The following is a 17,222-nucleotide window of genomic DNA, read 5'->3' on the forward strand; positions in this document are numbered from 1 at the left end:
ACAAATAAGGTTGAGTGGATTGGCTCTCCTGAGAAGCAAAAACCCTGTAAAGGAGAAATTACCAGTACACTGAAACAGTACCAGCATTGCTTCCTCCTCGCCACTGTTGTGTTGCTTGTGGCAAACCCATTTTAGCTGCTGTATTTCTGACTAAATCACCAACAGTAAAAGTGGGTAGAATTCCTCTCTTACAGAACTTCAGTAAATTTTTAGCTTTACAAAATTTAATGGGTCAGAATGCAACTGCTTCAACTACCAGCACTTACCTGGGCAGTTGTTTAGAACAACATTTTTTTTTTCTAAATGTTGGGCTTTTTTTGATAATAAAAAAGATCCTTTTTAATGCTTTGTATTGAGAACTTCAAGAGATTTAAAAGTAGCTTTGCACCTACAGGAAATGTGTCCTGCAAAATCCTACTAGCAGTTCCTTTATCATGCACTTACATACACACAAATATCCACACTTTTCAGGAATGCTGGTTGTGTTTCTAACAAGAAGACAGTTGAAGAATGGTACCAGACACTGCATTCTGTACAGCTTTATTCTGGTTTCTTAGGGAAACAAGGCCTATGGCTGCACTCTAATGATCTGTAGCCATCTCATCATTTGCCCTTCATCGTTCTCTCCTCTCCCCTTTTCCTGTCTGTGCTCTTGAAGTTTTCAAGCAGCCACGGGAGACAGACAAACTCAAGTTTGTGGCCTTGCTCCAAAGTAAAGCAAATGCCAGATTTTTTTTTAAGGCCTGGGAGGAAAGAGCCAAATGCCCAGCACACTTGTGTTGTTCCAGGTAAGCTCAGCAAGTGCTCCTACACTGCCAAGCAGGCAGAGGGTTGAAAGGGGCAATGAGGGACTTCAAGGCAATGCCTACAAGAAACAAAGTTCTCTTTCTGCTCCGGAGTAAAACATTGTCTTGGGGGTTTTTTTTACCTGAAAAATATCTTTCAGTAAAGAGGCATAAGAAAAGCTGTTGGGTCACACAAAAGAACCTGAAGCAGAGATTTTGTTCTCGTTTAATCCCTGTAGTGAAAGTCTTCTTAGAGACACCCCATGGTTCCAGCTATTATGTATATAACCCTTGGTGAAACAGTGGCCAGAACAGGATACACTGGAAAGAACGTGAGAGGAAAACAAACACATAATATATTTCCCCTGTGTATTCATTCAATTCCCACAATGGATTATTGTTTTGACTCAGAACTGGTACCCAGTTGCATGTAACAGCTGTGGGGGATATTTCTTATTTTTAATTTCATTGGGTTTTTTTTCATTTCTTCTCTCCTACTGTAAGGTCAGCCTTGGCTTATACCCTGTGCCTTTTTTCTCCCTTTATCTTTTTTATTATTACAACTTTCCAGGAGAAGCTAACAGCAAAATAACTTCTTCCTTTCCCTGCTGTTATCTTCTTGACTAAGATCTATACCTATATATTTCACTTACCTTTCTGATTATCTTTGATTCAATACTCTCATCTCTCTCTGGATAGGATCTCAGTGAGTTTTTCAAGGAAAAATATACAGTGTGTGCTCTATATCCCCCATTACCTACATTCTCTAATATGGTATCTTTCCTCTACATCTCTTCTTTCATTGTTAGACCTCAGCTGCCTAAAAACCAAGAAATAGACTCAAAAGTCATAAATTTTACTCAGATCATTACTTTTAAGCAAGATTATCCAGATTCTGCATCCTGAAATTCTGTACTCAGACATTTTCAGTGTTATTCTACAATCATTACTCCAATGAATTCAAAGTAAAAAGCAAGCCTTAAGGAAAGCTGAAAGTCTAAACTCACCCATAACAGTATTGTGCCCCTTCTCTTGCTTCAGGCATTTCTCTTCTCACTTTTCATCAGCCTTGTGGTTTTTTGAATTTTAATTATCTGTCTTTTCTGTCTTTGCCCTCTTGGAGTGAAAATAACAAGCATTGCAGCAACATCTCTGTCTCTCTGCTTTTTGTTTGTTTATGTCCCTCAGACTGTAATCACTCCAGGTCAGTGTAATCCTTCTTGCCGTGCTGTGGGATCGAAAACACAGGGCTCCTAATCCCCAGGGGAACATTTGTTTTCGAAAGGAGAATTTTCTTTAACTGAATTCCAATGAATATAAATATGCTCCATGTTATCCCTCTCCTTTACACAACGAAAGGGGGGGCTGTAATTTTTAATTGGAGGTGGAACTTCAACCTGGCAGCAATGCTGGGAGAGAAATTCCCTTGTGCTTTGGTGCTTCCCAAACCCTCGCATTCCCCACATTTCTGTGAGATGCTGTTTGGGTTTGCAGCGGCTTCAGCTGACAAAATGAATAGGAAGAGGAGAAATGTGTCACAGAGCCTCTCACAGGGCCTGCAGGGCTGACCAGGCTCATGACTTTGTCTTTGAGAGAGGTCCGAGGTCGCACAGGGGACTGTGGCTGGGGACACTGAGAGAACACTGAACAGACACAGTTTCGGGCACCATAATATAAAAAAGACATTAAGCTACTAGAGAGCATTTAAAGGAAGGCCACGAGGACGGTGAAGGGCCTTGAGGGGAAGCTGTGCGAGGAGTGGCTGAGGGCACTTGGTCTGTTCAACCTGGAGTAGACTGACGGGAGACCTCATAGCAACCTACAGCTTCCTCATGAGGGGAAGCAGAGGGGAGGGCACCGATCTCTGCTCTGTGGTGACCAGTGACAGGACCCAAGGGAACGGCATGAAGCTGCGTCAGGGGAGGTTTAGGTTCGATGTCAGGAAAAGGTTCTTCTCCCAGAGGGTGGTTGGGCACTGAACAGGCTCCCTAGAACAGTGGTCGCAGCACCAAGCCTGACAGTGGTCGAGGAGCGTTTCAACAACGATTTCGGGCACATGGTGTGACTCTTGGGGTGTCCTGCGCAGGGGTGGCACTCGATGATCCTTGTGGGTCCCTCCCAGCTCAGCCTATTCCACGGTCCCGCAACACCGCGCGCTCCCCCCTCACCCGCCGACTACATCTCCCGGCACCCCGCGGGGCGGCGCCTCGTTCTCGCGAGGGCCGGGAGTTCCCGCGCTCTGTCGCGAGAGCGGCGGGTCCGGAAGCTCCACGTCGGAGGGTCGGAACCTGCCCGGGGCGCGGCGGCGGCTGAGGGACAGCGGGGCAGCTGAGGGACACCGGAGAGACACCGCGGGGAGCTGAGGGACACCTGAGAGACACCGCGGGGAGACCTCGGCGGGAGCGGGGCCATGGTGAGCGCGGGGAGCGCCCTGTGCCAGCTCCCGGTGCGGGAGGTTGACAGTCCCAGCCCCGCGGAGCGGGGGGGTGGCGGGGCCGGAGCAGCAGCGCGGTGTCACTGGCGGGGTGTTCCTCAGGCACACCGAGCAGCTGGACCAGTGTTCTGGGTGCGTGTTGCAGGTCGCCCCTCAGAGCGGCCGTACCCGGCCCTGGTGGGCTGCAGGTCTGAGCAGTGCCACGAACAAGCACAGAGTCGAGTGCATCGTGTTCTAGTGTTTATGTCGGGAGAAATAAACCACAAATCCATCCTCTCCCACCATGTCCTGTCTGTAAGTCACAGGTACTGCATGGTAACTGGGTATTTTTTTCTCCCTGCGGTGTCTCAACAAATGTAACTGCAGGTTTTATTAATATTATCCCACCACTGAACACAGCGTTCTTTGATCAGATATTATCCATTAAGTTTTCTATGAGATAAAATGTCAGCAGAGTTAAGTGAGCTCAGCTGACTGAATGAATCTGTAATGCATCCAATAGTTTATAAAATCATTTCACTAGACTTCGTGCCTTTCAAATACTGTGGATTTACATTGCCAGTGATGAAAGTGGAAAGTTGAGGCCTTCTCTGTGAGGGAAAGACTTAAACTTTTCCCTCCTCTCAGTTTTTGTGACGTAGTGTTCTGTTCTAAAACTTTATTTTGGAGTGGTGAAGGGAAATAAATTCATAATGGGCAAATCTTATTGTGATAATTGGCTCTCCTGCCTGTTTTTTTCAGGTGAAGTAGCAGGAAGATTAATTTTCTAACATTTGTATTAGGAGCTTTGCTTTAGTAGGTCAGGGACACCAGGAAGATGTGCAGTGCATCTTGGTTTTCACTGTTCTGAGGACGCTTTCTACAGCATGAAGAAATTTCGAATTTCACAAAATTAAGTTTAATGGACCCACTGCCATTGATGGGGATGTGCTGGTTCCCTACAGAAACAAATAAGCAGGTGGATAGGAAAGAGTGGCAGCCTTCTGCCTGCCTGAAAAGCAAGACTGGATCCTTTTATTTTGAGGTTTAACATCAGCTTTCCTTTCCCTGTTGTATTTCTGTGCCAGTTTTCTGTTAAGCAAGTGGATATTCCCAACTCTTTCCCCCCAGCCTCTCCGACTGGATATAAAGCGGAAGCTGACGGCTCGGTCCGACCGCGTGAAGAGCGTGGACTTGCATCCCACGGAGCCATGGATGCTGGCCAGCCTCTACAATGGCAGTGTCTGTGTTTGGAACCATGAGACACAGGTGAAGGGGCTTGCTTTGCCTTTTTTAGGGAATCTTCATAGCTGTCAGATGTGTGTCTGGGACTGAAAAGTTGAATTTATCCAAGAATCTTAAGTCACTGTCACTAACTGACTGTGCTCTCCTCTGATTACAAAAGTCATGGTATCAGTAGACAAGGAGGCAACATAGTGGACACTGTTAAGAAAATATGAAGAGCTGATTTCAAAAGTTGTGTTTTCTCCTGTGCTATAAACTTACTGTTTTTGTTTTTAGACTCTGGTGAAGAATTTTGAAGTGTGTGACCTGCCTGTGAGAGCTGCCAAATTCGTGGCGAGGAAGAACTGGGTTGTTACTGGAGCTGTAAGATATTGTCCTCTTGTGATTTCATATGTAGCTGTACTTTCTCTGATTTATTTTCATGCCATTGCTTTGTGCATGTTTAAGCTTAGAAGCTTAAACTCTTCATTTCCAAAGAGAGCAGCCTAATAATGTGACTAACTCTGCAGGTAGTACAGGGTAGATCTAGAGTCAGCTTTTGCTGCCAACTGGAACATACTCAGCACCCAGTTTTGACTCAATATTGTTGGTGCTGCTTTAAGATGAAACTACTGACAATCCTAGGTAAGATGAATTAGAAGTTGCTTTCTGCTTTTGTTCTTGGTCATAAATTTTTTAGTTTTGCTCACCTCTAGGAAATAATCTGCTTTTATTCAATGAGTCTACTTGGAGAGGAATAGTTTTGTTCTAATCTTGGTAACACATTTTTCTTGCTGGAATGAGTATTTTTTGTTTGAATTGAGGTAATGCCTAAATATTTTTGTCTCAATTTTCTTTTCCTAGTCTTCTGCCCTATACACAGAGTAAAAACTTCTTGTCATTTTGTTGTTTTACACTGCTGTGACCAAGTTACTTTTAAAAATTAAATTTTGGTTGAAGTTTTTTCTATTTCCTAAGTGTCTTGGGAATAACAGTGGGTAATTTATAAACTTCTGAATTAAAGCATAATTTTTACCATTAGCAATGTGCAGAAAATACATTTTCTTCCACGTTTTGTTGTTAGAGGCTCTTAAGTGCCAGAATATTTTCTCTAGCTCCCCTGCATTGCACAGAAGGTGCACTGGACAGAGAGTCTTATTTTAATGGTGGCTTTCCTTACCTTTCACAGGATGACATGCAGATCAGAGTTTTTAATTACAACACCTTGGAAAGGGTGCACATGTTTGAGGCCCATTCTGATTATATCCGTTGCATTGCTGTGCATCCCACACAGCCCTTCATACTGACCAGCAGTGGTAAGAGCCCTTTGGCATATTTTTATATTTATTTTATATTTAATAACCAGCTACTTTTAGGCTTCTGTTTTCTGTGTAGTGAGGGATGCATGTCTTCTCCTTCTCCTGCAGAAACAGGGATCAGTTGCCACTTGGTTATTTCTTTATCAGTTGCATTCCTGTTTCTTTGGTTCAATATCAACTGCACCTGAAATTTAAAATATCATAGCTTATGGTCCTGTCAGAGAAGAGCAAAGAACCTTCTCATTTAAATATCTACCAGGGGAAGGGTTCCTGTATATGCTAATTAGTGTGGCAAACTCTCAAGTAACAGCTTGAGTCCCATTTTTTAAAAAATTACATAATGATTTGGAGTATGTTTTCAGCTGGCAGTCTGACTTGGAAGCAACAGGTAACTGAAATCTTTTTCCCAAAACGTCACTGAGCTCTCTGTTATTTGAAGTGATCTCTGTTACTCAGCTCTGGAAGATCAGTGGTGCAAGAGATCTTGCCCAGGAACACCTGGATTGTGCTGCTCAGTCCTTTTTGTTCCTGGAAACCTTGCTAATGCAGTCAGAGCTCTGCAGGAATGCAGAGAGCTTTGTGTGTCACAAGCACTATGTGTTTCTGTGTTTTGCTGTTAAACTTACACTTAGCACTTGAAATGAAGGTCCTGAGGAGCCAGCTTGGTGTTCTCTGCTCCCTGTTCCTTAGCACTCATCAGAGTAGGTGCTGCAGAACAAAGCACAGCTCCAATTACCTAATGTCTGCACACTATTTTAAGGTTAATAATTCAATCCCTTAATATCAATTCTTAATCTCCCTTTTAAAGACAGATGTATTTCTTTCTTAGTTTCATCACCATTTTACTGGACAGTCTGTTTGAGAAACTTGTACTCGCTGTGGTCCTTCTGCAAGGAAGGACTGGTGAAATCTTACAGACGAAAAATATATTGAATATTAGCAGTGCTTCCTTTCCAGCCTTTAGCTTGAAGCTTTTGAGGATTATGTAGTTTAAGAAGGTAGTTACCACTCAGTGATGCTTGGTTGTTTGTGGGTTTTTTTCAGATGACATGCTCATTAAACTCTGGGACTGGGATAAAAAATGGTCTTGTTCTCAGGTGTTTGAAGGACACACCCATTATGTCATGCAGATCGTCATAAACCCAAAAGACAATAATCAGTTTGCCAGTGCCTCTTTGGATAGGACAATTAAGGTAAAGAAACTGTATTTGGGGATTTTTTTTTAGTCATTAAGTAATTAACAGTATACACAAACCAATAATCCTGTATAGACAGTGCATCAGTATCCTTAAAAGCAGGTGCAAGAACTGAATATAAATTGAGCAAAGACCTGAATGCTGGTCAACTTATTAAGTATTTCAGTAAATTTACCAGATTACTTGTCACCTCTAATCACTGAAATGTAGGTCTTGAAACTTTTTCAAGTGCTGCTTTTCTATTTGGATTACACAGAAATACAGAGAGTAGTAATGGTTAAACTGCCACTGAGTGGTTTGGCCCTAGTAAAACTATATAGTGGGTAAAGGCTTTTAATTGTGCAGCAAAAAGAAAAAGCAAAACTCTGGTAAGGGTGTCTCACTCATTACTTTCCTGTCCTTGGCTGCCTGTTGTATTGTTCCCGAAGGTGCCCTCAGCCTTCTCGTGGTAGACCCTGATGAGTCTGATTTGCTGTGAAACTGTTACTAAATATCTGTGACTACAGATTTACAGGCACCTGAGCAGTGAGACTTCCTCCCATGTACAGTATATTGGCTGTAAAAAGCCAGTTCTGATTTCAGATGTCCTCAGATGTTGAGATCAGCCCCACGTAAATGTTGATTTGATGTGATAAACGTCAGAAAATAGCAGTATTTCTGCACTTATTTGGTATCCTCATTTAACATAAGATTTGTTATTCATTTAATGTCACTGGGAAAAAATTAAATTCAGGAGCCAGTTGGGGGCAACCCGTGTATGCACAGTTGTTGCTTTTCCGAGGTGTTCTAGTTGGTATCATAAACAGGTACTTCTTCTTACAGACAGTGCCTTACTATTTCTTACAGACAGTGCTTTATATGGGTTTATGTTTTAAAAAGAAGTTGAAAGAAACCAATTCTATTGTTTAGAGGTATGAGCAGGGCATGTGCAACTCGACATGTTGGGGTTTTTTTGTTTTTATTTGGGGGGAAGGACTGGTAGTGTGAGCAGTTGTTGAGACTCCTCACCTAAGAAAAGCAACTGTGCCTTTGGAATTCCATAGTATCTATCTTTGGACTTGTAAAGTACACCTGAATACCTGCTCTGTTTGGCAAGCTTGACCTGGAGGCAAAAGATCAGTAACTGCATGTGGTTGGTGTTCTGTTGGGTCTCTTCCTGGGAAGGTGTGGCAGCTGGGATCATCCTCCCCCAACTTCACTTTGGAAGGCCATGAGAAAGGAGTGAACTGCATCGACTATTACAGTGGGGGGGACAAGCCCTACCTCATCTCGGGGGCTGATGACCGGCTGGTGAAAATCTGGGACTACCAGGTATGTGTTCAAGGCCTCAGGAACCTTCCTGCAGGCTGCTGTGGCAAAAACATCAGTGGCTAGGTTTGAATAGACCAACAGATTTCCCTCATTTTTCCTTGGAAAATTGCTGAGGAGGGAATATTTCATGACATGTATTTAATTAAAAAATTTGTTAACCCTTGAGAAAACCTGCTGTGAATTTAAACAGCCTCAAAGTTGATTCGTAAAATTAAATTTGACATAAGGTTTCTGCTGTTAGCATTAGTTTTTGTCCTTGTAACATATTAATCCCTGCCTTTTAGGCTTCATGTCTGTGGATTAACATGCTCCTCTTTTATGTTCAAGTGTAAATATTGTTTATGTATCAACTCTTTCCCTCTCTCCTTTCTCATCCTGGGCACATTTACACAGGCACACGTGTGCATGCACACCCATGCACGTGTTTCTACTTGACAGGAGTCGTGAGAGGACCTGTTTGAATGCTCTGTTCTGTTGTTGGACCCTAGAACTCAAAAGTTCTTCCCGTGTACAAGTGTATGAATGGCCAGAAGGGCAAGACAAAAGTTGTTAGGTGGTACTTTCTGGTTATTAAAGCATTGTCACAGAGTAAACCCAAGCCCAGAAGTTTAAGCTGGCACTGTTAATTTAAGCATGCACTGCAATAATGACTGTTAGACAACACTGCTTGAAATGTTGCCACCATGTACAGCTGTAGCCAACAGTTAGTCTTAGTTGTAACAAGCCTTTTCATTCATAACTGTGTGACTGAACATTCTCACCAAAGACATTAGATCTGTCTTCACCTGCATTTAGGTTCAGATGTTTTCTGATTTTTTTTGCAGTGAACTCAGCTTTCTATGTTACTTTGTTCTGTTGTGCTGCACAGCTCTGGGAAAGCATATTTTCTAGGCAGAAACCTACCTGAAAATAGAGTAAAAAACCTCTGTGTAGGGAAATAAATATTTTCTTCTGGCCAAGAGAAATTAACTCAGTACAGTCATAATTTTTAATATGTTAATGCTGTTGTTTGAGAATCTTGGAAATAAATGGAAGAAATCTAGAGAAATATGTTTTCAGGCAAATTTTGGATTTGAGGGAGATTTTTTTAAGAAATGAAGGTTGAAGTGTAGCTCTGTGTTCATTTTCAGTACCTGTACTTCTCATTCTCTTTTGCAGAATAAAACCTGTGTACAGACACTGGAAGGGCACGCTCAGAACGTGTCGTGTGTCAGCTTCCATCCCGAGCTGCCCATCATCATCACGGGCTCAGAGGACGGTAATTTTGTGGTTTTCTGTGGTATAAAGGGCAGGGAAAGAACTTAGGGGGGAACTCTTCTTGTGGTGAGGCTGCACAGCTCCTGCCCTTGCATTGGGAGGAGAGGAAAAGCATCCATCTCTTTTTTCCTGAAGGAACCGTCCGCATTTGGCATTCCAGCACCTACCGCCTGGAAAGCACCCTGAACTATGGCATGGAGAGAGTATGGTGTGTGGCCAGCTTGAGAGGGTCCAACAATGTGGCTTTGGGATATGATGAAGGCAGCATTATTGTCAAGGTACCTTTAATGCTGGGAAATGAGAAATGGTGATGCAGAGCAGCTGGTCTCTGATTCTGGGATAATTTGTACAATACTGAAAGTCTGACATTTTAATTGGCGTTTTTAGATAGAGGTGGGCTCTTTCATTTGATATTTTCTACTGAAAAGAAATGTATTCTTTCCATCTCCCACCTTCTTAAACTATGCTTTCCAGCTTGGTCGTGAAGAACCTGCCATGTCCATGGATGCAAATGGAAAAATTATTTGGGCTAAACATTCAGAAGTCCAACAGGCGAACTTGAAAGCCATGGGAGATGCTGAAATCAAAGATGGAGAGAGGTTGCCCCTGGCTGTGAAGGATATGGGGAGCTGTGAAATCTATCCCCAGACCATTCAGCACAACCCCAATGGACGGTAATACATTCTTTTATCCTTCTCTTGAATTGGTTTTTTTTGTTAACAGATAGGCATGCAAGGTACAAGAGCTGCTCAGTGGAGACCAGAAGGAAGAGGGAACAGCAAGTAGCCAGCAACATGATGCAGAAAAAAGATGCAGCTCCTTGACACTTTATGGATATATAAAGCTCATGCTCTGTCTGCATTTGCAGTGATTATATTGGGCACGGGGGCCTTTCACTTTTTAGATAATTTGCCTTCTTGATGATGCCTGTTGAACTGAACAGAGATATCTGACCAGTTCCATCTTCTTCCCGCTCCAGGTTCGTGGTGGTGTGTGGGGATGGTGAGTACATCATCTACACAGCCATGGCTCTGAGAAACAAGAGCTTTGGTTCTGCACAGGAGTTTGTTTGGGCACATGATTCCTCAGAGTAAGTGGGGCACATTTTTTCCTATGTATTAGATTTGCTGCTGCTTGTTTTTGGGCCGTGCAAACAGTGAACTGGCCTGAAGACTAAAATCTATGTGGACTTTTAATGAACTTGCAATAACTTGGCTGCTTTAAAATTACTATTTCTAGCACTCTGCTAGTTGCTGATGATAACTGAAATGCAGCTGTTTCGTAGCAGCTTATGATTTAGTAATTTGCTACTTTGGAAACCAAATAATCTCGGTTTTTCTTACAATTTAATCTCTATTTAGATATGCAATCAGGGAGAGCAACAGTGTTGTAAAGATATTTAAAAATTTCAAAGAGAAGAAGTCGTTCAAACCCGATTTTGGAGCAGAAGGTAAGTATTTACTTTTAAAAGAGATACGTTGGTTCATTTTTTGCACAGTGTGGATTTCTTCTGCCTTTATTTTCTTGCAGGCATCTATGGTGGCTTTCTGTTGGGAGTCAGATCTGTTAATGGCCTGGCATTCTATGACTGGGAAAACACAGAACTGATTCGCAGAATTGAAATTCAGCCCAAACACGTAAGTTTCTACATGGAACTGAAGATATTTAGCTGTCTGTGTTTACTGATTTTTCATTTGTTTACTAAACTGCTGATTTTCATGAATGCAGCCAAGCTATCAATGCTAAAGTTTATCTCAATCATATGGCAGAAGGAGAAGAAAAAATCCTATATGTGTTGGTTTTTCAGGTCCTAAAGCTTCTAGAGTTAATATGTTTTAACTTTTAATTTACACATCCTCTTTTCCTAACCTGAGGTGTCTAAAACTTCTGTTGTTGGTTGTGATGATACAGATTTTCTGGTCTGACTCGGGTGAGCTTGTGTGCATTGCTACAGAGGAGTCATTCTTCATTCTGAAATACCTGTCAGAAAAAGTAGCAGCAGCCCAAGAAACACATGAAGGTGTCACTGAAGATGGAATTGAAGATGCCTTTGAGGTATTTAAAACTTCTCTTTGAAAAGTGGAATAAGATTAGATGGTAGAAGCCAGTCTTCCCAGAGTGTAGCAAACTTAGTGGTTAAAATAACTATTTACACCATAGTTTCCAGACCATTGACTACCACACAGTACATTTGCCTAAGGAACAATCTTCATAATTTTCTTTGGGTTCCAGAGGAGAATTATCCCAGTTTGAATCCCAGCATAACAGACCTTGATGCCTGCATTTCCCTTCAGTTATCTGTTTACTATTCTCACAGACTTACAGAGATTGTTTTTAAAACACACTTTTGGGTCATAGCTTAAACTTTTTTTTTTTGCAATTTTTTACAAGTTTTGAAATGTTATTCAAATTTAGAAGTGAAAAAATGTCATGCTGTGAAACGTCAGAAATGAAAATTTCAGAAGGAAAGTTGTCTTTGATTGCCTTGCTTAATGCTTAGTTTGGTGATTGTTTCCTAGATTTATTATTGGGTTAGTTAAGAATTAAGGTAGCATTTTTGTAAAACAAAATCATCATTTATGTACTTCTAATCTGTATCTAAACTTATTTTTGCAACTTGCCCCACTACTTGATACAGAATATTAAATATAATTTCAAACTGCAGTAATCTTTCTGCTACCTAAAAGTACATTTCTGTCTCTAATTAAACCAATCTTACTTTGCAGGTTCTTGGTGAGATTCAGGAGATTGTGAAAACAGGCTTGTGGGTGGGTGACTGCTTTATTTACACCAGCTCTGTGAACAGACTCAACTACTACGTTGGAGGAGAGATTGTCACTATTGCCCATTTGGACAGGTGAGGGGCTGCTTCAGGTTCCTGAGCGAGTGTTAAAGGTTCTGTCAGTCAAGTGAGTCCAAGGTAAACCTTGTCCCCTGCTTGCTGTGCATCACAGCCCATTGTTATATATCATACTGATGTATGTGCTGAGGCAGGAATAATGGTGGAGGGAATGAACAGTGCTGTGTGAAAGTGTTACATCTGGTAGAAGTAGAATATTTCATGTGAGTGCTCTCGCTACCATAAGAACTACTGGAGGGTTTTTTTGATAGACTGTTTTGTAGTGGATCTATTGAAGATGAATATTCTTTGTTTTGTTTCAGAACAATGTATCTTCTGGGGTATATCCCCAAGGACAACCGACTTTATTTGGGTGATAAAGAGCTAAACATTGTTAGTTACTCTTTGCTGGTCTCGGTGCTTGAATATCAGACTGCTGTGATGAGAAGAGATTTTGGTATGGCTGACAAAGTTCTTCCCACAATTCCAAAAGAACAGAGAACAAGAGTTGCACATTTCCTTGAAAAGCAGGCAAGAAAACTACTTCTTAGTTATCAAACTAAACAAATCAGTTAATTCACATTTTTGAGTTTGCTAAGCAGAACTCAGCATAACCCAGCTTACAGTTATCTGTAAGCATAAACTCCTGTTAATTATCTGTATTTATTTGAGAATCCTGTAACCTTCTGTTGAGAGTATTTTTGTTAAAACATCTCGGATGCTGTTTGACCTGACAGATCCCACCTAACTTTGAGATTTTTCTTTCAGGGCTTCAAACAACAAGCTCTTGCAGTATCTACAGATCCAGAACATCGTTTTGAACTTGCTCTTCAGCTTGGAGAGTTAAAAATAGCATATCAGCTTGCAGTGGAAGCAGAGGTACATATATACTTTTTGGTGATTCATACTAATTCTAAGTGCTAGCATGAATCTGAGAGGCCCTGTAAGAAAAGACAGTGGTGGGTAGGGACACAGTACAGCTCCCTGAACACAACAGAAATGCCTCCAACTCTTTTGATGAAGCTCTTCTGCCTGTAATTCAAAGGCATCTAAGCTGTGGGATGGGGACAGAAGAAAGTTGTTTGCTCAGAAAGCTACAGGATCTCCTGGAGAACCAGAACTTGGGCAAAGAACGAAACCCAAGTCTCCAATACTTAACAATGAGAGGAGGAGTGACAGGGCTGAGGCCTTTAGGCCAATTTCCAAAGTTATTCCTACCTCCCACCTCCATGTTTACTGATAAACTGTTTATAGCTGTGTAATGATCTTATACAACTCATTGTGTCATGCTGTGAAGCTACAGTAATCACAGGACCTCAAAGGGAAGACAGTGTAGTAATGGGATACATAAGTAAACTTACATTTTCATACTGAATGCTCTGCAAATCTTTCAGTGCTGTTCAAAAATGTGAGTTACGGCTTATTTTCTTTCCCTTCCTCTCCCCTTTTTGTACAATTAGTCAGAACAGAAATGGAAGCAACTTGCAGAGCTTGCCATCAGTAAATGCCAGTTTGGCTTAGCCCAGGAGTGTCTCCACCATGCACAAGACTATGGAGGGCTGCTGCTCCTGGCCACAGCTTCGGGAAATGCCAACATGGTGAACAAGTTAGCTGAAGGAGCAGAGAAAGATGGCAAGAATAATGTGGCATTTATGAGCTACTTCCTGCAGGGAAAGTAAGTAGCAAACAAGAGATTCTGATCGTTCTGTTCTGCCTCCCCAAGTTCTAAGTACCCCAGCTTCTCTAAATGGTAAACTACAGCCAACTTTCACCGAGAAAGTTGGTGGTGGGCACCTTCTCAGAACAGGTGCTTCTATTTTATGAAGGCTGCTAGATTTAAAATCTGAAATGAAAGCACTTTAAATTAATGTAATAGTGTAAACAGCTAATCTTAACCCAGGAATTTGTCTTTATTAAATTTACTGGTTAAAAGCACATTTTAAAATCTTCTAGGCTCGATTCATGTTTGGAACTCCTGATTAAAACCGGGCGTCTCCCAGAAGCTGCTTTTCTTGCACGGACATATTTGCCAAGCCAAGTTTCCAGGTAATTTTGAAGCATATTCAGAGCACGAATGGCATTGTCAGAATTGGCTGGGTGTGACAAACACTGTTTGTATCTCCAGGGTTGTTAAACTCTGGCGGGAAAACCTCTCCAAAGTCAATCAAAAAGCTGCTGAGTCCCTCGCTGATCCTACAGAATATGAAAACCTTTTCCCTGGACTAAAGGAAGCTTTTGTTGCTGAAGAGTACGTGAAACAAAGCCTGGCTGACTTGAGGCCAGCCAAGGAATACCCCCTTGTCACTGTGAGTGGGAGTTTTTATTGTCTCTAGAAGAAGAAGATTTGGTGCTGTGTGAAACCAGCTTTGAGCAAGTCAGTGCAACATTTAAACACACATTGTGTTGGTTTTTTACTTTTAGCCAAACGAAGAAAGAAACTTACTTGAAGAAGCAAAAGGCTTTGAGCCCTCTGGAGTAATGGCATCTCAGGTCAGTGTTATTAAGTGGTGAATTCTAAGATACAACTTTGCTATTTGGTGATAACATCTACCTTGGAGAATATTTCACCAATAATGGACAAAGTATTGCTCTTATTGGCTTGACTGTAAGTGCTGCAGCTGAGTTCCATGTTCTTTACTTCAGATTCTTCTTCTCTGCGTCTGTAACTACTAATAACTTCTTGACTGTGAAATTATTTGTGTGCTTCCCTACCCTGGGTCACCCTTTGTGGTGTGACTGTAGAGTGTAAGCACTGAATTCATCCTACAGAAAACCAATTTCAGTTGCACATACAAACACCACCCCAACTGCAGATGGTTTTCTAAAAGCTCAGTTGCTGGAACCTGGAAACTCCTGTGTATTACAGCAGTTAAAAATGCTTTATGTTCTCTGCTAGTGTGCTGCATGGTTATGGAATAACACTATTCCATGACTGACTGATTAGGAATCATACTCAGGTACTTGAACAGATGTTCTAATCAATATCTCAAGTAACAAACTGATTTTTTTTTTCTCCACCTCAGTTGTCCAATTTTTATGCAGAAAACACGACTTAAGTGTAAGGTATGAGCATACAGATTGAAACAAATACTTCAAATGCTTTTCAGAGCTTAAACAGAAGATGACAACTTCCAATTCTTGCTCATGTCAAATACACTTGTACATGAAAATCAGATTGTGAGTTTCTTGAAGAGGCACAGCTCTTTGACACTATAAACATCTTAAATTAGAACTAAAATCAGAAACTGAGGGAGAAACATAAAAGCCACAACTCCCCATTCTGTCTGGATTTTTTTCCTCTTAGGAGATGCACTACAAAGCATCCCTGGCAGTTCAGAGAAGTTACCTTACTTTCAAGTAGCTGTCATGATTACATAGAAGGCCTAAACCACAGTTGTCTTTTACAGGGTAGGAGATAATTATAGAATTAAAAAACACAGTTAATTGGATAGTATTGCTTCAGTAATGATACTGATGAATTATCTTAATCTAAAACTTGTGCAGCAGCAAAGAGAGAAGATGAAGTGTTAAACCTTTACAGGGTACACAAAACCCAGCAACAGTACTAAGGTTTGCTGTCACAGTCTCAAGTAACCTAATGTGTCTTGCTGAGGACCTTTACAATCACTTTCTAACAGCACTTCAGTGTTTGAAATGAACTGATACTTTCTGAAGGTGGTTTTCCTTTTATCAGTTCCATCCACTGAAGCAGTTCCAACTGCTTCAAATTACCTGGGGAGGGAAATGGCAGGTTCCAGTGGAGTGAGGACTAGAACCCTTACAGGCTGTGGCTCAAGAATGGCTGAGGAAAACTTTGGAAGAGAACTGCTGGGAGGGAAGGATTATAGGTTTGCTGTTGTTTACTTGCTTTTGTTGGAAAATTCAAATTCAAAAGAACTAAAGGAATTTTTTTGTCATTAGAAGAAGGTTGAAGAACCAGTTCCCTCTCCTAAACAAGAAGTGATGAAGACAGTTTTGCAGAATTCTGATATACTTCCAACAAGAGATCAGAAGGTACCAAAACATATTTTTATGAAGGGGAGCACTACAAGCACTAATTTTGTGTTAAAGCCTTCAATTAATAATGTGATTCAACAAAGCTACTGGAAAATGTCTCTATATTACTGGACAACTTAGGGCCAGTACAGGGTACAGGTCCCTCCCTTGGTGGGGTGCAGAAACCATCCACAGTAACACAGACCAGTTAACAGCCTTGGGGGTTACAAGGGGCAAGTTCAAACACAGTTGGCCAGAACATGGTAAAAAGCTGCAACTCATGAAAGATGCTTCCTTACCAAGCCCAGAGCTTCTCTCTACAGCTTATTTTAGCACTCCTGTTCCACACCACTGCCAGAACTTGGGGTTTGCAGAATGTGCAAGTACATCCTACAGAATCATACATCATATAAGCTGGCTGCCATGGAACTGGAGTAGTGTACCCTTCATCTAGTCTTTTCTTTCCCTAGACACTGCTGGACTTGGAAGATGACTTAGATAACTTGGATCTGGAGGATATTGATACTACAGATATCAATCTGGATGAAGAGATCTTAGATGAGTGAACATCCTTTCTTAGATGACCAAATCAGTTACTCCAAACCAACAAATGAAGTTCTGTGGACTATGTGCTCCAAGTTAATTTGATTTTTATACCACAAGTGGACCATGTACATGTAGAAGGAAGTGCAGACCCAGCAATTGTACGTGGAGAATCAGCTTCCAGTACGTTGAATTTCAAGACTTAGGCCTGGCTCCAGCATGTGCTAACAAATGTTTTCATTTTGCAAGTAACTCAATAAAGTCTTTTAAACATTCTTCTCCTCAGATCTCCATTTACTAGTAACTCTACTAAGAATAGTGCCATTCTTAAGAATAACC

At 41.4% G+C, this 17,222-nt stretch overlaps 1 protein-coding gene across 2 annotated transcripts; it reads left to right on the forward strand.

The window, feature by feature from the left end:
* Positions 1 to 3,026: 3,026 nt before the first annotated feature.
* COPB2 (COPI coat complex subunit beta 2) lies at positions 3,027 to 17,158 on the forward strand. 2 transcript variants are annotated; one of them, XM_032697653.1, is made up of 22 exons: positions 3,027 to 3,198; positions 4,330 to 4,467; positions 4,720 to 4,806; positions 5,612 to 5,738; positions 6,786 to 6,934; positions 8,102 to 8,248; positions 9,407 to 9,506; positions 9,641 to 9,783; positions 9,980 to 10,179; positions 10,485 to 10,595; positions 10,867 to 10,955; positions 11,036 to 11,142; positions 11,417 to 11,560; positions 12,232 to 12,362; positions 12,668 to 12,875; positions 13,113 to 13,223; positions 13,805 to 14,019; positions 14,298 to 14,390; positions 14,470 to 14,650; positions 14,766 to 14,834; positions 16,266 to 16,358; positions 16,811 to 17,158. In XM_032697653.1, exons 1-22 carry the CDS (start codon positions 3,196 to 3,198, stop codon positions 16,904 to 16,906), a joined length of 2,742 nt encoding a protein of 913 aa, XP_032553544.1. In that variant the 5' UTR covers positions 3,027 to 3,195; the 3' UTR covers positions 16,907 to 17,158. The 2 variants fall into 2 exon arrangements, with proteins under 2 accessions (XP_032553544.1, XP_032553545.1); XM_032697654.1 differs by having other exon boundaries at positions 3,039 to 3,198; positions 16,269 to 16,358.
* The last annotated feature ends 64 nt before the right edge of the window (positions 17,159 to 17,222 follow it).

This window comes from Chiroxiphia lanceolata, chromosome 10, assembly GCF_009829145.1.
Source record: "Chiroxiphia lanceolata isolate bChiLan1 chromosome 10, bChiLan1.pri, whole genome shotgun sequence".
Lineage (NCBI taxonomy): Eukaryota > Metazoa > Chordata > Aves > Passeriformes > Pipridae > Chiroxiphia > Chiroxiphia lanceolata.

Coding starts and splice junctions, on each gene's coding strand:
- COPB2 (XM_032697653.1), top strand. Junction 11,561..12,231: donor GAATTGAAGATGCCTTTGAG/GTATTTAAAACT, acceptor CTTACTTTGCAG/GTTCTTGGTGAGATTCAGGA. Junction 14,020..14,297: donor AGCTACTTCCTGCAGGGAAA/GTAAGTAGCAAA, acceptor AAAATCTTCTAG/GCTCGATTCATGTTTGGAAC.